The sequence below is a fragment of the Scyliorhinus torazame genome, chromosome 22 (genome assembly GCF_047496885.1).
Source record: "Scyliorhinus torazame isolate Kashiwa2021f chromosome 22, sScyTor2.1, whole genome shotgun sequence".
Lineage (NCBI taxonomy): Eukaryota > Metazoa > Chordata > Chondrichthyes > Carcharhiniformes > Scyliorhinidae > Scyliorhinus > Scyliorhinus torazame.
In genome coordinates, this window is record NC_092728.1 from 91,939,403 (window position 1) to 91,956,915 (window position 17,513).

The following is a 17,513-nucleotide window of genomic DNA, read 5'->3' on the forward strand; positions in this document are numbered from 1 at the left end:
GTGGTATATATTTGGACAAGGGAAGGGGCGGGACTTTCACTCGAAAGGAGGGCTCTTTGGGGTGTAGGTGGATATGCGGGGTTTGTGTGCTAAAAGGGGATCTTTGGGCTTTCCTAGGGCCGGGCAAGGGGGAAAGGGACCCGGGCGGGGGCCTCCGCTCTGGCCGGTTTAAGCCGGCCAGTGAACGGGAGTGAGGTGGGGGGAGGGGCTGCGGCCATCGGAGCCTGACAGAACGGGGTCTGAGTGGTCTAGCCGGGGTGGAAAGTTGGGGGGAGGGAACCGAGGTTGGGAGGAGGAGTTTTACAAGAGGCATTGGACGGGAGGAGCTGGAGACTTTGGGGGGGGGGGGGTACAACTTTGGGGTATCATGTACGGTACTTTCTTAGAGGCTGTATGGCATTGGTTGGGTGGGTGGGTGGAGAGCCGTGTAGATTAAGGGTGACTACGGGTAATCCCTGATTCCTTTTTGTCATTTGTTTATGTAAACAGGCGGGTTGAGGTTTGGGGGTTGGTGGGCGGATGGGATCATTGTTATTATGGGGATTGACATATCTTGTTGATTATTGTTTATTGTTAATGGGTGTAAATGTGGCAGAAAACGTGAAAAAGGAGAATAAAATTTTTTTTAAAAAAAAAAGTATTTTATAGATGTAACATTCTGTGAACACTAGATTGAATAGACAAACTCAGGGCTTGAATTTATTTTCTTCTTTATTCTTTCATGTCGCAGGCAAGGCCAGCATTTGTTGCTCGTCTCTAATTACCCTCGAACGGAGTGGCATTTGAATGGGTGTGGAGTCACATGTAGGCCAGACCAGGTAAGGACGGCAGACTTCCTTCCCTAAAGGGCATTAGCGAACCAGATGGCCTTTTACCACAATCGACAATGGTTTCATGGTCATCATTCGACTTTTAATTTTAAGATTTTTTATTCAAGTTCAAATTTCATCATCTGCCCTGGCGGGATTCGAACCCGGGTCCCCAGAGCATTAACCTGGGTGTCTGGATTATTGGTCCAGTGATAATACCACTACGCCACCGCCTCCCCTGCTTACTACTAGATGGTTATACCTGAAGACGTAATAGTCTGCCTGATTGGGATTGTTGTCTATAGCCTCATTGATGTTGTCCAGTGCACTATTTAACTTGCCGAGGAGGGATTTGTTTACCGCTTGCGCCTTTGCCTCTTCAGCTCTGTTCACCAGAGTAACCAACAGTGTTAGTGCCTCCTGATTGGTTGGATCCAAAGCCAGTGCACTGCTGACATCTCGATAACAATTAGCTATCTTTTGACAGGAGAGAAGATATTTTTTTTAAAACATATTATATAAATGATGCAATTAAACCCAATTCAAAAATATTGTGTGCAACAATCTCCACCTGATCACATAGGAACAGGAGTAGGCGAATCAGATCCTCGAGCCTGTTCCACCTTTGAATTAGATCACTGCTGACCAGCATCCTAACTCCATCCAACCCCCCCAAACACACACCCAAGGAGCAAAGTCAGCGTGGAGCCGACCAGCTCCACACTGACGCACCCTGCAGCTATAAAGTATTGTGGGTGGGCTGAATGCGCCGCCACTGGACATCCACCCCTCACTAAGTCCTATCCTCGGGAACTGCCTGCCACTTAGATTGCCACAGCAGTTCTGCTGGTCCCGCGGAGCCTGCTCGAGTTGGCACTGCCGGGTTATAAAGGGGAAGCTGAACAAGGTCCATAGATCCCCTGACACAGGTAAATCTGGGGTCTTGGCAGGGAGGGGTTGGGAAGATTAGGGAAGGGAATGGAGTGAGGGTGATGGGTTTAAGGTAGGAAGAACTGTTTCAACTGTGTGCGTTTTGGCATCGTTTCTGCACTAGAAATTTTCTAAAGGAGAATGCCCAACATACTGGAAGGCATCATTTGCCCCAGGAACAACGTTTTAATTCATGTTTCAACAAAGGCGAACGTAGCAAAAGAATAAGAGATGTATTATGAACACCGCAAGATGCTGGCTGAACACCCGATAAGAAGTGTGAGTTTTCCAAGCCCGCAATAGGCCATATTACACAGGCGAAAGGAATCACTGCCGACCTGCAGAAGACAAAAGGCATAAAAGAATTCCTGCCGCCCGAGAATATCACCGGACTAGAAAGGTTTGGTCAATCAACTGGGAAAATTGCTACCTAAGTTAGCTCAAGTAAATTTTTTTAAATTCGTTCATGGGATGTGGGTGTCGCTGGCTGGGCCAGTATTTATTGCCCATCCCAAATTGCCCTTGAGGGAGCAGTTAAGCATCAACCACATTGCTGTGGATCTGGAGTCACATGTAGGCCAGACCAGGTAAGGATGGCAGATTTCCTTCCCTAAAGAACAGTAGTGAACCAGATGGATTTTTACGACAATCGACAATGGTTTCATGGTCACCTTTTAGGCTTTTAATTCCAGCACGGGACCTGAAGGAGGAGCCACATGTGCCAATATTAGGTCACATGACCAAAAACTTGGTCAAAGAGCCATCCTGAAAGTGCAAAGAAAAGTAGAGAGCCAGAAAGATTTAGGAAGAGAATTGTCATAGATTATCATAAAATTTACAGTGTAGAAGGAGGCCATTCGGCCCATCGAGTCTGCACTGGCTCTTGGAAAGAGCACCCTACCCAAGGTCAACACCTCCACCCTATCCCCATAACCCAGTAACCCCACCCAACACTAAGGGCAATTTTGGACACTAAGGGCAATTTATCATGGCCAATCCACCTAACCTGCACATCTTTGGACTGTGGGAGGAAACCGGAGCACCCGGAGGAAACCCACGTACACACGGGGAGGATGTGCAGACTCCGCACAGACAGTGACCCAAGCTGGAATCGAACCTGGGACCCTGGAGCTGTGAAGCAATTGTGCTATCCACAATGCTACCGTGATGTTTAATGCAAAGCTGCATTGTATGTAATAAACCCAGAATCACGGTAGCCTTGTGGATAGCACAATTGCTTCACAGCTCCAGGGTCCCAGGTTTGATTCCGGCTTGGGTCACTGTCTGTGCGGAGTCTGCATGTCCTCCCCGTGTGTGCGTGGGTTTCCTCCGGGTGCTCCGGTTTCTTCCCACAGTCCAAAGATGTGCAGGTTAGGTGGATTGGCCATGATAAATTGCCCTTAGTGTCCAAAATTGCCCTTAGTGTTGGGTGGGGTTACTGGGTGATGGGGATAGGGTGGGGGTGTTGACTTTGGGTACGGTGCTCTTTCCAAGAGCCGGTGCAGACTCGATGGGCCGAATGGCCTCCTTCTGCACTGTAAATTCTATGATAATCTATAATCTATGAACCTCTACAACTTCTTTTTGTAGAGAGGTGAAGATTAGAGACATAAAGGAGACACCAAAACTAATAACAAAACATTAAGAAGTAGTGCACCACACTTACTTGGAAAAAGTGGTCATGCAATCTTGCTCGAAGGATGTAGAGCTCGGCATTGGACTTCACAGTCTCAAGCTGATTGTTGACTAATTTCAGAGAATTTTCAAGTCTTCCCAATGCGATCAGGGTCTCAACACTGGAAAACGAAATACGTAACTTTTGACTCTGTTCAGTGACATTGGGTGGGATTTAACTAAATCGGAACAAAGTCCCATAGTGAGTGCACTTAGCCGTGTGTTTCCCAGCACTCGCTAACGGCATCCGTTTTACATAGGTGGCCTCAGTCGGGAACGGGGCCGAGGCCACAAATGCCCTGTCTTGTGCACTGAGGAGCTCCGCTCACCGGAACTACTCAGTGTAGCAAGAGGTCGGGTGATATTTTTAAATGGCACCTTGATCTCTGGAGCCCCCGAGGATACCCACGCAGACATGGAGGGAGAGTGCAAACTCCCCACAGACAGTCACCCAATGTCGGAATCAAACCCGGGCCCCTGGCCCTGTGAGGCAGCGGTGCTAACCACTGTGCCGCTGTGTTGTTTGAAGGGAGTAAAAGGGTGGCTCCCCTGTAGGAATGTTCCTTGGTACAAACCATGAGCGAAATCATAAAATAAAAGCAAATTACTGCGGATGTGGGGATCTAAAACAAATACAGAAAATACTGGACAATCTCAGGAGGTCTGACAGCATCTGTGGAGAGAGAAGAAAGCTAACATTTGGAGCCTTGATGGCTTTGACAAAGAGTCGTCCAGACTCGAAACATTATCTCCCTCCATGAGAGTAATCATGCAGCGTAGTCTGAAAATTATTTAGATTGCACAGAGAAGAGCATTTTGCTTCTAAAGGCTGGTAGCAAAGTCACATATTGCTGCAAGGTTTCTGAAGGTAGTAACTCGAAAGCACCAGATTAATAACTATAATCCTCATTTGCACTGAAGGTGAATATTAGCCCTTCATCTACAGAATCCAACCAGCACCACGGTTCTCTACATGATAAACCAAATCAGCTTGCTGCGGCACAGCATGGTCGTTGAAAGCCCGGAGAGCCCACGCCCGGGATTTACCCGGCTCGCAATCCCTCACAAGATTCAACGCAATCTCGGCAGACGCTGCGATGTGAATCCCGCCCACAGTGGAATCACGTTTTAGCTAATCTGCGTATTAGAGCGAGACAGCTGACCTAATTCTAATATGCAGATTCACGAGGTACCTGAGGCTTTGGGATTCAACCCCTTCGCCTCAGAGACCATGGGCGAGCGCTGTTTGGTGCTGGTCCCCACAAACGGGAACCAAACGGAACGGCACTCGTGGGGGTCTCCAAGCAGATGGGAGGCCAGCTGCATGCCTTTTGGGCAGAGTGATGTCCTGGCACTGCTGGCCCCACCCAGGCACCCTGATGGTGCCAGTTTGGCACCTTGACAGTGCCACATGGATGCCAGTCTGGCACTGCCATGGTGCCCAGATGGCACTGCCAGCTGGCATGAGGTGCCAGGTAAGCATTGCCGGGGTGCCAAGCTGGCATTTTCTGTGCATGGTGTGGGTGTGGGGGAGGTGGGGGATGGGGAGATGGGGGCGAGGACCCTCCTATACGGCATCTGGGTTTGGGAGCGAGGTCAGGGATCAGTTTGGGTGCGTTGGAGATTGGGACGCCACTTAAAAATGGCGTCCCGGTCTCTCGCTACAATGAGGAGCTCCAGCGAATGGAGCTCCCCACTGCACAAAACGGGGCTATGTGCGGCCTCGGCTCCGCACATTCCCCGTTCAGGCCCTTTATTCAACGCGAGTCGCATTGAATAGCCTTGTGTTTCTCAGCACTGCGAATGCCAGTGTTAAGGTGGTCAGTTTTTATGCCACGTCAATATGACTATGGCGGTATTATCAACGTGCCTTAGATTTTGGCGCATTAGCAGCTGGCAATGAGGGATAAACACCTCGAGTACGATTACTGGAGGATAAGGCAGATGATGAATTACCTTCGCATATGATAATGATGGTTTTCAGGTCGCATCTCTGAAGCTTGCACAAAAACCAATAAAGCCTTCGTATATAATTTCATTTCAAACAGACATTGACCCTGCAGAACAAAACATAATCAGAACCAGGCAATGCTGAAAAAAAAAATCAAAACTCCATTAGTGAACCACACACAATAAAATGGGCAGGAAGTTCTAAATTTAGTTCTTAGTCAATAATGGTACAGTTCATATATGTACTGATGCACTTTCACGGACTTTATTTGTGAGTACAAAAAGGATATCTTACTAAGAAAACAGCAGCCTCATGGCTGCACCTAACTCCCTACATGTCTGTTGCCCAGGAGGACTGGACCCCCTGGGGTGATTCCATACTCTGAGTCCCCATTGATCCCCAAGCCAGGTGACCCTTACTCTGCTGTGCTGTCCTGAAAAGGGACAATCACCACAATATGTCTGTGTCTGACTGTTACGCTAGCCATGGTAATGCAAGGTAAGGTGAACAATTTCACAAGTTGTGTAATATCATTCCAGCAGCCATGTAAATGTTTATTTCATTTGAAGACTTAGATTATTAATTTAATGACACAATTTGTGATTTAACTACAGAGATTTGATACAACTTTCAAGTTCATAAACTAACTTCAAAATTAAAAAACATTAATTTTCATGATATTAACATTACAGAATAAGGGCATTTAGGGTGACAGGTCGATGCTCTGTGTGCACCACCTTCACCTTTCTTCAGTTGACTCTATCAATATACCCTTCTATTGCTTTCCCCTTCATGTACTTAGCTGGAATTATCTTAGATGCACCCATGCCAGTGGCAACCTAGGCTAGTGAGTGGGCCGTATGAGTGGCCCTCCATCTCAGTGGGCCACAAGATTGAAATTAGGCTTGTTCACTAACCATAAGCCCATGAATAAGATTAAATACATTAAATGCACACTGAATATTTCATAACAAGTTATAGAAAATGCTTAATAATTTATACTTCCAATTGTAAAAACAAAATAAATATTTATACTTTGGAAGCAGAGGGGGCTTTGGAAGCAGAAGGACTCGGCTCACAATCAATCAACACACACCTCACATCACTTGCCCTTGCTTTACGCATGTACCATTTCAGTCATACCGGTAGGAAAAAATGACACGGACAGAAATCAAGGGAATGTGGCAACCCTGCTCGTGGGCAACAGCCAACAAAACGCCTTGTGGGCCACATTCAGAACCCAGATGAGTCGCATGTGGCCCCCGGGCAGTAGTCTGCCCACCACTGATCTATGCTATTTGCCTCCACCATTCCATCAGATAGTGAATTTCAAAATCGAACCACTGTCTGAGGAAAGATGTTTCTCTTGAGTTCCTTATTAGAAGTTGCACAGATAGGATTAATAAAAACCTGAATGAGAACGGAAATTAAATAAAGATGGATGGACGCACCTGGATGTACAAAGTGTACGCTATCTGTGACAGGATGTCTTCATCTGAGGGATCCAAAGAGCTGGCCATTCTGTAGTTGACGATAGAAGATTGGAAATCTCCGATGTGGAGGTATGCCTCAGCCCTTCTGAAATAAAACTCTTTCTGCAATGAGCAAGGGGTTTCAAAAATCAAATTTCAAACTACAAACAATGCATAGATTCATGATAAATATTTTCAATCATTAAGTAATCACTATTTTTACTACAAATTCACAATGCAACACACATGTGTTGGTACATCCAATTGAATTGGTCACAAAATGCAGACAAATACATCTGTAAAGCAATTTCACTCACGTATTATATCCTATTATGCAAGTTGTACTATCGCAGTGAAGTTTGCATTGTGTTCTGTACCTGCCCTTATTGTAGAATAATTCCAGAAGGAGTGGAGCTGGATTATATCATTGTTAATCCACTTATATTTAAACAGTGCATCACTGGTTCATATATGTGTTGAAATGCGTATGATATAAGACTATAGGTCTTTATTTACCATTGCCATTAAAGGTTCAGTCCAACAATAGTTTGGACAGCAAAGAAATTGGCTTTGGCCAGTATGGGGTCATGCATCTTCTCAATATCACCTGGAGATTTTTGGTCAGTCTCTTTTTTACATGGAATATTCCGTTCTCAGCCAATCTGAGAAGGAGAGAACAAGGCAATGGAGTTACTATTGGATTGCTCTAGCAAACAGCTGGGATAGACATCATGGGCCAAATTCCTTGCCTCTGTGCTAAAAGTCTCTAAACTCTGTGACACAACGCATATTGGTATCAATCAAATCTCTCTAAAATGTTATAAGGTGAATGTTTAGTAATGTTGAGGAATGTCACACATTGCAACAGAGATAAGAAAGACGTGAAATAAGAATGGGCCAACTATCACACCAACCCTGTACAGACAATATTAGTCTGTCAAACCGTAGACTCTACCGCAACTATTTGATCACCTGAAGGAGAATTATAGCTAAATAATTGCTGAGTAATAAAGGTAATAAAGTAAAGTTTCAGAATATTTATCCATCCTCATTTTCACCATTTGTCTCTGAATTACTGCCCTTTATAAGCAACATTTTGAGGGCCGGCACAGTGATTAGCACTGCTCCCTCACCGCGCCGAGGACCCGGGTTCGATCCCGGTCCCGGGTCACTGTCCGTGTGAAGTTTGCATATTCTTCCCACAACGCGTGGGTCTCACCCTACAACCCAAAGATGTGCAGGGTAGGTGGATTGGCCATGCTAAATTGCCCCTTCATAGGAAAAAAAAGAGAATTGGGTACTCTAATTTCTTTTTAAAAGCAACATTTTGCTTTCTTCTTCTTCCTACCTTCCTTTACCAGTCAACCCCATTCTCAGCAGGGAATCATTGTGACACAGGAAGTTTTTGATCTTTTGAGTCTATTTCCCTCCATAACCCAATCAGATACTGACAGATTCATAGAACATACAGTGCAGAAGGAAGTCATTTGGCCCATCGAGTCTGCACCGACCCACTTAAGCCACCCTATCCCCGTAACGCAATGACCCCTCCTAACCTTGTTGGTCACTAAGGGCAATTTATCATGTCCAATCCACCTAACCTGCACATCTTTGGACTGTGGGAGGAAACCAGAGCACCCGAAGGAAACCCACGCAGACACGGGGAGAATGTGCAGACTCCGCACAGACAGTGACCTAGCGGGGAATCGAACCTGGGACCCTGGCGCTGTGAAGCCACAATGCTATCCACTTGTGCTACTGTGCTGCGGAACCAAGAAATACAGACTCAAATATCTTTTTTCTCTAGCAGTTTGTTACTTCCACTATGCCAATAAAAGGGTTTCTTCTGATCTCCAGTTTCATTTGAAGTCTGTCAACTTTAAACCTGCATTATCTGGTATTGTCTTTGTAAGTTGGATCAAAGAGCCACTTAAATCAACATCCTGATTGCCTCAAGACTTGGATCAGGTTCTCCCCAGAACCACCCTCCCCTGTATCTGCGTGCAAGATTGTTCCATTGGACTTGATTTGTTTCAATTTTTGGACTGGGAGTTGGTTGGGGCTCAATCAACCAAAACAAACCCCCCCACCCCCCTGTCAAAAATAAAATATTCTCACCATCCGAGGATTCAGAACAATAGCTTTACTAAAAGAAATCACAGCTTCCTCCAGTTTCCTCATGCTAAGTAGCCTCCTTCCTTGCTCACACCTGTAAAAATGAGATCAATTTATTAAACGGATGTACAATATACAGGATCTTATCTATTCAGCACAACTGTCCATTGCTTTCCATTTGCAAAGAGTGAAACTTTCCACTTACACAGTGCCTGACACACCTTCAGAATATCCAATGAAATCCTTTGCAGTGTAGTCATTGTTTGTATATAAAACAATATGAACACAGAAAGACCTCAAAAAGGGTAGCAGTGTCAACTAGGTGCATCTCCCTCCAATATAAAGTCAGAAATGGGTATGTTCGCTGATGACTCCAAGGTGTTCAGTCCCATTTGAGACTCCTCAGATACTGAAGCAGTCTGTGCCCTCATGTAGTAAGAGTTGGACAACAGTCAGGCTTGAGCTGATAAATGGCAAATAATATTCGCACCTTACAAGTGCAAGATAATGGCCATCTCTGAAAAAATAAAATCCAACAATCTCCCCTTGATATTCAACCACATTACCATCGCTGAATCCCCACCATCAACATCCTGGGAGCTACCAGTGAACAGAACTTTAACTGGACCATCCATACAAATACTTTGGCTACAAGAGCAGGTCAAAGGCTTGGATTTCTGTGGCGGGTTACTCACCTCCTGATTCCCCAAAGCCTGTCCACTATCTACGAGGCACAGGTCAGAAGAGGGATAGAATGTTCTCCAATTGCCTGGATGAGTGCAGCTCCAAAAGCACTCAAGAAGCTCAACACCATCCAAGGCAAAGCAGTCCAGTTAAAAGTCATGCCATCCGCAAGCTTAAACATTCACTGCCTCCGCCAATAATACACGGTAGCAGCAGTGTGTACCATCTGCAAGATGCACTGCAGCAACTCACCAATATTCCTGCAACAGTACCTTCCAAACCTGTAACCTCTAACATCGAGAAGGATAAAGGCCTCACTGGCTGCAAGTTCCCCTGCAAGTCATCACCATCCTGACTCGGAACTATATCACTGTTCCTTTACTATCACTGGATCAAAGTCCAGGGACTCTTTCCTTAACAGCACCTACATCACATGGACTGTAGTGATTCAAGAAGCCAGCTCACCAGCACCTTCTCAAGTGCAATTAGGGATTGGCAATAAATGCCGGCCTAGCCAGGGACACTCACATCCCATGAGTGCAGAAGGAGGCCATTCGGGCCATCTAGTCTGCACCGACCCTCCAAAAGAGCACCATAACCAGGCCCACTCCCCAGTCCGATCCCAATAACCCCTTAGCCTTAAACTACACATCTTTGGACACTAAGGGCCAATTTAGCATGGCCAATTCACCAAGCCTGCACATCTTTAGTCTTTGGGAAGAAACCAGAGCACCTGGAGGAAACCCACACAGATAGGCAGGAGAACGTGCAAACTCCACATAGATGGTCATCCAAGGTCGGAATTGAACCTGGATCTCTGGCGCTGTGAGGCAACAGTGCTAACCATTGTGCCACCCCTGTGCCACCATGTTTTTATTTCAGATTTCCAGCAACCACAGTATTTTGCTTTTATTCTACAAAGACTTTTGCACGGATAGGTGAATTCATGAAAGTGAAAGTGGGACCTCACTGTATTGTGACAAAACTATTAAATCACTAAGCAGAGAAACATATAAAACAAATCACGAACTTTCGGGAGGACCATTTCTACCACTGCACTCACCGTTCTTCAGCCCGATTGTTTATTATGGCTGAAAAGACGTAACTTTTCTCAACAAAGCTTTGCAGGTGAAAAATTCCACTGGATCCAAAAATATTTTGTCGTGCTTTCTCTGTGGCTGCTTCCAGTTGCTCCTCAGACAGAGCTGTGGGGAACACACCAATGTCTGACATGAAGTCATCAACCTGTGGAATGAAAACATTTAATTGCTAACGAGACAAGAACGGAAAATACGGGACAATCTCAGCAGGCCTGACAGCATCAGCGGAGAGAGAAGGGAGCACGTTTCAGAACCCAGTATAATGTGCTTTTATCTAATTGTTAAGAGACTTGGGTTAAACACAACGTTGGAAGGATATGTTCAGTCCAGTCTTTGTTAATTGAAACGATTGGTGAACCTTTTTGGGTGTGTTTGCTCAAAGAGCGAATAAAGGGCTCACCAACAGATGCTCTTATTTGATTTGATTTATTGGCATACAGGTCAGATAAATCTCCAGATTGGTTACTAACATTTGCTGAGTTATCTAATCTCAGGATATTGGTAATGGACTATATATATTTATATATATATATATACATATGTGTAACAATTGGCTTTGGTTAAGAAAGGGGAGGGGGGGACGGGGAGAAGATAAAAATCAACCAAAGGTTCTGCACCTGAACATCTTCCAGAGAATGTGTTGGGAGGTGTGTCTGTGAAGAAGTTAGGACACATTTACACAGTTGTGATACTGCCAAAGGTAAAAAGCTTGTCAGGACTCATTGTCCAGAATCACATGAAAATGGCAAATTAGCAACCGAGCAGAAGGCTGTTGGAACTCAGAACATTAGCCCAGTGCCAATTATAGGTGTTGCTTCCTTCAGGAGGGAAGAGAAGAATGAAAGTGGCTGCTATCACTGGGCTGCTGTTAAATGCTTCCTTGCAGTTATTTCAGGAAGGCATTGATGAAAGTAAGTTGTCTATTGCCCATCTACAGGTGATGCACAACAAAGGTGGAAATTCAGTGGATGCATAACTTCATAAATTGAATCATCTTTGAAAACCTCAATTTCATTTATCCATCTTTGATTCATCCTTTACATAACAAACGTGTGTCAGTCTTAATCTTGAAAGTTTCAGTGGACCCTAGAATCCACAGGTACAGTTTTATATTTACACTATCATTTGTGTGTAATGTGTTTCCTGATTTTATTTAGCCTAGATCATTTTTCAAGACTGTGCCCCTAATTCTGGATTAGCCCACTCCACAGGAAATTCTCTCTTTTTATCTATCTTATTATTATTTGTTTAAAATTATTTTAAAGACATTGAATGGATCGTGCATCAATCAACTTGAGGGGGAACAAACCAATTTATGCAACTTGTCCTCAAGATTTAACTGTATCATTCTGCTGAATTTGGGTTGTACCCCCTCCCCCTCTGAAATGAGATGAAAGTCGCCATAGTTCTCGAGGACCAGAGAGTGTTCTCCTCTTTTCAGAGAAAGAGAGAGCTGAGTGGTGGTGATTTAACCTGAGGGTCACTACAGCTCAGGCGAGGGGCAAGGTTGAGAAGGTGGGGCCTTCATGAATAACCTCAGCCGGTGCGGGAACTGAGCCCACGCTGTTGGCTTCGTAAACCAGCCGTCCGGCCAGCTGAGCTAATTGACCCCGTAGACCCAACAATCATGTAATAGGGACATGAACCGATGATTGGTTTTGTGAAGCAATTGGCTTCACAAAATGGTCACCACTTAAAAGTTTGAATCACCGACATGGGGCTGGATTCTCCAATCCCGACGCCGAAATCACGTTCGGCAATGGGTGGAGAATCCCCGATGATGGCAAAATCACGGAGGCGCCGCTTTCGCGATGCCCCCCCCCCCCTGAAAAGTGACGTACTCGCAGAGTATGCCGCACGCCGTGTCCATGGCCTCCGTACGTTGGTTGAGCTCCGCCCCGTGATGCTCCATCCCCAACCGGCTGAGTTCCCGATGGCGTGAGACTCATGCCGGACTCAGTCCAGCGCCGCCACAGTCGGGAGAAGGCCGATCCGCGGGCATGGATCGACATATTCGGTGCTGGGGGCACTGTGGTGGCGCAGTCCGGGGTGTGCAAGTCAACCGAAGTGGGGGGGGGGACTATTTCACGGGCCAGGTCCGCAAGCGGCATCCGCCATGAAGCACGGTGTGGCCGCTGCAAGCCGCCGCCGTGCGCATGCGCGGCCACGGACCCAGCCATTCTCCAGGGCATATCGGCAACTACAACCGGGTGCTCTATACTGCCACCCTGCTAGCCCCCAGCAAAACAGGGAATCAGTGGCCTTTTTGCGCTAGTTTTCCTGGCCTAAAACGCCACCGTTCCCAAGCTGGCGTAGGGACATAGTCTCCAAATCGGAGAATCCAGCCCAAGATGTCTAACTTACAGCTACCTGAACTTAAATGACCACTTCTAATTTCTGCTTCAACTCTACTCCTGATCAACGCAGCCTATACATTCCTGAAATATGTTTGCAGTCATTTGATTGAAATAAATCTACAAATAGTTTTGATTAATCCAGCAACTGATCTAGAACAGATTAAAAGTCTTTCACATAGTCCTCACTGTGTGTTCATTAGACGTATCTTTGCCATCACATGTAGAGAGGCAGGATTGCTTAGCTCTCACAAAAAGGGGGTGATCGGACTTTGGTGACTTTCTTTTTTCTTTCAGAATGTTGGGTAAAGTTTTATTTGCTAAACAGTTATAAAAGCCTTTTTTTTCTTACCTTAACCAAACTCTGAATCCGATTTTGTTCCCATGGTTTCTGTTCCTCAATTTGCTCCGGTTTCTGCTCCGCAATTTGCTCCGGTTTCTGCTCCTCAATTTGCTCCGGTTTCTGTTCCTCAATTTGCTCCTCAATCTGCTCCGGATTCGGTTCCTCAATTTGCTCCGGTTTCTGCTCCGCAATTTGCTCCTCAATTTGCGCCGGTTTCTGCTCCTCAATTTGCGCCGGTTTCTGCTCCTCAATCTGCTCCTCAATTTGCTCCGGTTTCTGCTCCTCAATTTGCTCCGGTTTCTGCTCCTCAATTTGCTCCAGTTTCTGCTCCTCAATTTGCTCCGGTTTTTGCTCCTCAATTTGCTCCGGTTTCTGCTCCTCAATTTGCTCCAGTTTCTGCTCCTCAATTTGCTCCGGTTTTTGCTCCTCGATTTGCTCCGGTTTCTGCTCCTCAATTTGCTCCAGTTTCTGCTCCTCAATTTGTTCTGGTTTCTGCTCCTCAATTTGCTCCGGTTTCTGCTCCTCAATTTGCTCCGGTTTCTGCTCCTCAATTTGTTCTGGTTTCTGCTCCTCAATTTGCTCCGGTTTCTGCTCCTCAATTTGCTCCGGTTTCTGCTCCAGTTTCTGCTCCTCAATCTGCTCCTCAATTTGCTCCGGTTTCTGCTCCTCAATTTGCTCTGGATTCTGCTCCTCAATTTGCTCTGCTTTCTGCTCCTCAATTTGCTCCGGTTTCTGCTCCTCAATTTGCTCCGGTTTCTGCTCCTCAATTTGCTCCGGTTTCTGCTCCTCAATTTGCTCCGGTTTCTGCTCCTCAATTTGCTCCGAATTCTGCTCCTCAATTTGCTCCAATTTCTGCTCCTCAATTTGCTCCAATTTCTGCTCCTCAATTTGTTCCGATTTCTGCTCCTCAATTTGCTCCGGCTTCTGCTCCTCAATTTGCTCCGGTTTCTGCTCCTCAATTTGCTCCGGTTTTTGCTCCTCAATTTTCTCCGGTTTCTGCTCCGCAATTTGCTCTGGTTTCTGCTCCTCAATTTGCTCTGGTTTCTGCTCCTCAATTTGCTCCTTTTTTTCCTCCTCAATTTGCTCTGGTTTCTGCTCCGCAATCTGCTCCGGTTTCTGCTCCTCAATTTGCTCCGGTTTCTGCTCCTCAATCTGCTCCGGTTTCTGCTCCTCAATTTGCTCTGGTTTCTGCTCCGCAATCTGCTCCGGTTTCTGCTCCTCAATTTGCTCCGGATTCTGCTCCGCAATCTGCTCCGGTTTCTGCTCCTCAATTTGCTCCATGCTTGTATCAGTCTCCATTAGGTATTCTCCAACTTGTCCCTTTTTTAGACACAAAATATGCAGAAATCAGCTACTGCTAACTGAAAAGTTGTTGTTTTTTAAAAAAGTTCTGAAAAGCATGTCCTGATTTCATTCCTAAATGGCCTCAGTTCAATTTTCGATATGTGGGTTCCCCCATCAGTGGAAATGGTCTCCCAGTGATTGGACTGGTAGCTTTTTGGGCATGAGTCTACAGAAAGGGTGCAGTTTTTGAATTGTTTAATATTGTTTCTGTATTGAATTCTTGATTTATTAATAGTTCTGATCAAGAGGTCCAAATCGCTACCTCCGCAGTACTTGTTATTGCCGTCAATTACAAGATTTTATTAAGTGGTCTGTAATATTCTCCGGTAGGAATGCAGGATTAGATAGGAATGTGTATATATTTTAAAAATCGCTTTCTCAAATTTTGTTTTCCAAATTAAAACTTCTGTACTTCTAACCTACAGGTGGTAGAAAGGTATTTAATATGTTTGAAAAGTTGTGACTTTTAAATATAGTAAAATAGATAATCTAGACACACAGGGCACGATCTAACAGAAGAGTTTCTAAGTGTCATTTCAGGTAGGTTTGGCTGGGAGTTTCTCCCTGTCTCTGTTGACGGGTTCCCCACCACTATCTAACGACACTTAGTCACTTTTTCAGGCCCTGGGGAGTTTCTCTCTGGGTTAGACCACACTTATAATTTTTTTCCATCACTGGGGAGCTGAACTCACTGGCCAGACTGGCCCCTCAGAAATCGGGCTATCATTTTGAAACGGTGCCCCGATCTCTGTGAGCTTGAGCAACGTCACCTGCCCCCCCCCCCCCCCCCCCCCCCCCACCCCCCACACACACACATGGGCACTACCCGACACCTTTCCGTGAAGACATCCTCCTCTGGGGTCGCTGAGAGCCCCTGCTTTTCAGGCCTCTCCAAGCCCCCTTTAAGCACCCCCCCCCCACCTTCCAGGGCCCCCACTCTTCACTCCCCAACTTTCCAGTCCCTTCATACCCATCCCACCCTTCACACACCCCCATCGCTCCTTTAATGGGCATGGCCTCCCTCAGTCCCTGACCCTTGGCATTGCCCCCTGGCAGTGCTCCGGCCAGTCTAGCAGTGAAGGTGCCCAGGTGCCAGAGGAGAGTCAGGGTGCCACCCTGTCCTGTCCCTGACCACCCAGCGGCCTCCAATAGCCTGGGAGGACCCCCCCCCCCCCCCCGCTCCATGGGGTGGTGGGAAAAGGTACCGTTGCACCTGGTCCATGTTTGTGTGGGCAAGTACGAAGCGGTCCCCAGCTGGGGTCTCCCTGGGGTGGCCAATAGATGCTGGGCACTGGTTAGATTCGGTGTCAGCATGGTTAAGTGGGTTCTTAACCCCGCTTAGCTGAGCGAGACTGGGCCCCGCCCAGATCAGGACACCTCGTAAGGTCTGGTTAGATCTCGCGACGTGCAACGGCTGTCAGGAGGCCCAGGGGAGGCCTCTCCCAGCACCTACCAGCCGAGTCCTGCACCAATTCGAGCCGGACGCGACCAGCTGATTGCACCCGCAATAGTTGCCCCAGCAATTTATAGTTAAACCTGAAAAGGACTTGGCAGAAATTACCACGTGATCTTAATTCACTATTCACTCAGTCTCCATCTCACTCCGGCATAGTCGCCTGACTGCTCACATCCCTGTTATTGGTTGTGTGGTTTGAAAAGTCTCTATTTTTTCTTACCACTGATATTTCACCAACATTGATTCTGCTTTATGGGGGATAGGCAGATGCATTTTAGTAGCCGGACATCAGAAAGGATGGATTTCCCTCAGCTCCTACTGAGTTTAACAATAACAGCCAATTGCCATTTTGGAAACCATTTTCTGGCCACAACCAGCCGGATTGAGAAGCTGGATGAGACCAGGTGGTGGCTGAATAGTATATAGGGAGGGTAGAAAATCAGTTGTGGGAGTGAGGAGGGGGGAGGAAGAGAAAATATTGAAATCAGGCTGGGGAGGATAATGGCAAGGTGGTGGTATGGAGACAACTGCAAGGGGTGGTTGGGTAGGGGTCTGGGAAGAAGATCACACGGGATTTGCATTGCTGGGAAGGTTTGTGGGAGGGGGTGGGAGGTGGGGAAGTAATTCTGTGCCTTCTGGTCAGCAAGCAGTGCTGGATAGGCACTTAATGTTCCATCAGCAGTCCTCCTTTCCTTTAGCTGCCGTATTTCACAAGAAAGTAGTTGAGGCCAAAACAGAGTGTAATTTCAAAAAGGAATTGGATCTCGCTCGTGGGACTAAGGGATCAAAGGATATGGGAGGAAGGTGGGATCAGGGTATTGAACTTGAGGATCAGCCATGATCATAATGAATGGCGGAGCAGGCTCGAAGGGCCGAATGGCTTCCTCCTGCTTCTATTTTCTATGTTTCTACGTCCCAACATATGTAAGAGGGATTGTTTTTTAAACAATATATATTTATTAAAGTTTTTTAACACAATTTTTCTCCCTTACAAACAATAACCCCCCCCCCCCCCGTAACAAAAAAAAAAGAGAAACCGCGCAGAGCAAGATATATACATGGCAAAATGATATATTTACACAGCTTTGTACACTGGCCCTCACCCGTACGTGCCAGTTTCCCCAACCCTTCATGTTATCTCTTGCTCATCCACCCTCCCAGGCAATCCCCCCTTTCCCCCAGGCATGACCAAAACATATGGACATGGTTCGCCGGGCTCCCTGAGCACCTTCCACATCTGTCCTCTACCCCAAAGAACCTACTCAACCTCGCCCCCGTCAA

At 46.4% G+C, this 17,513-nt stretch overlaps 1 protein-coding gene across 1 annotated transcript in view; it reads right to left on the reverse strand.

Moving 5' to 3' along the window:
- The window catches only part of LOC140399212 (uncharacterized), a 73,769-nt gene that overhangs the window by 53,026 nt on the left and 3,230 nt on the right, over window positions 1-17,513 (reverse strand). Inside the window, 7 exon segments of the mRNA XM_072488575.1 lie at window positions 1,072-1,286; window positions 3,406-3,535; window positions 5,370-5,470; window positions 6,816-6,959; window positions 8,955-9,045; window positions 10,699-10,880; window positions 13,442-14,752. Of these exon segments, the coding sequence (XP_072344676.1) occupies window positions 1,072-1,286; window positions 3,406-3,535; window positions 5,370-5,470; window positions 6,816-6,959; window positions 8,955-9,045; window positions 10,699-10,880; window positions 13,442-14,731 (2,153 nt within the window). The 5' untranslated portion in view covers window positions 14,732-14,752.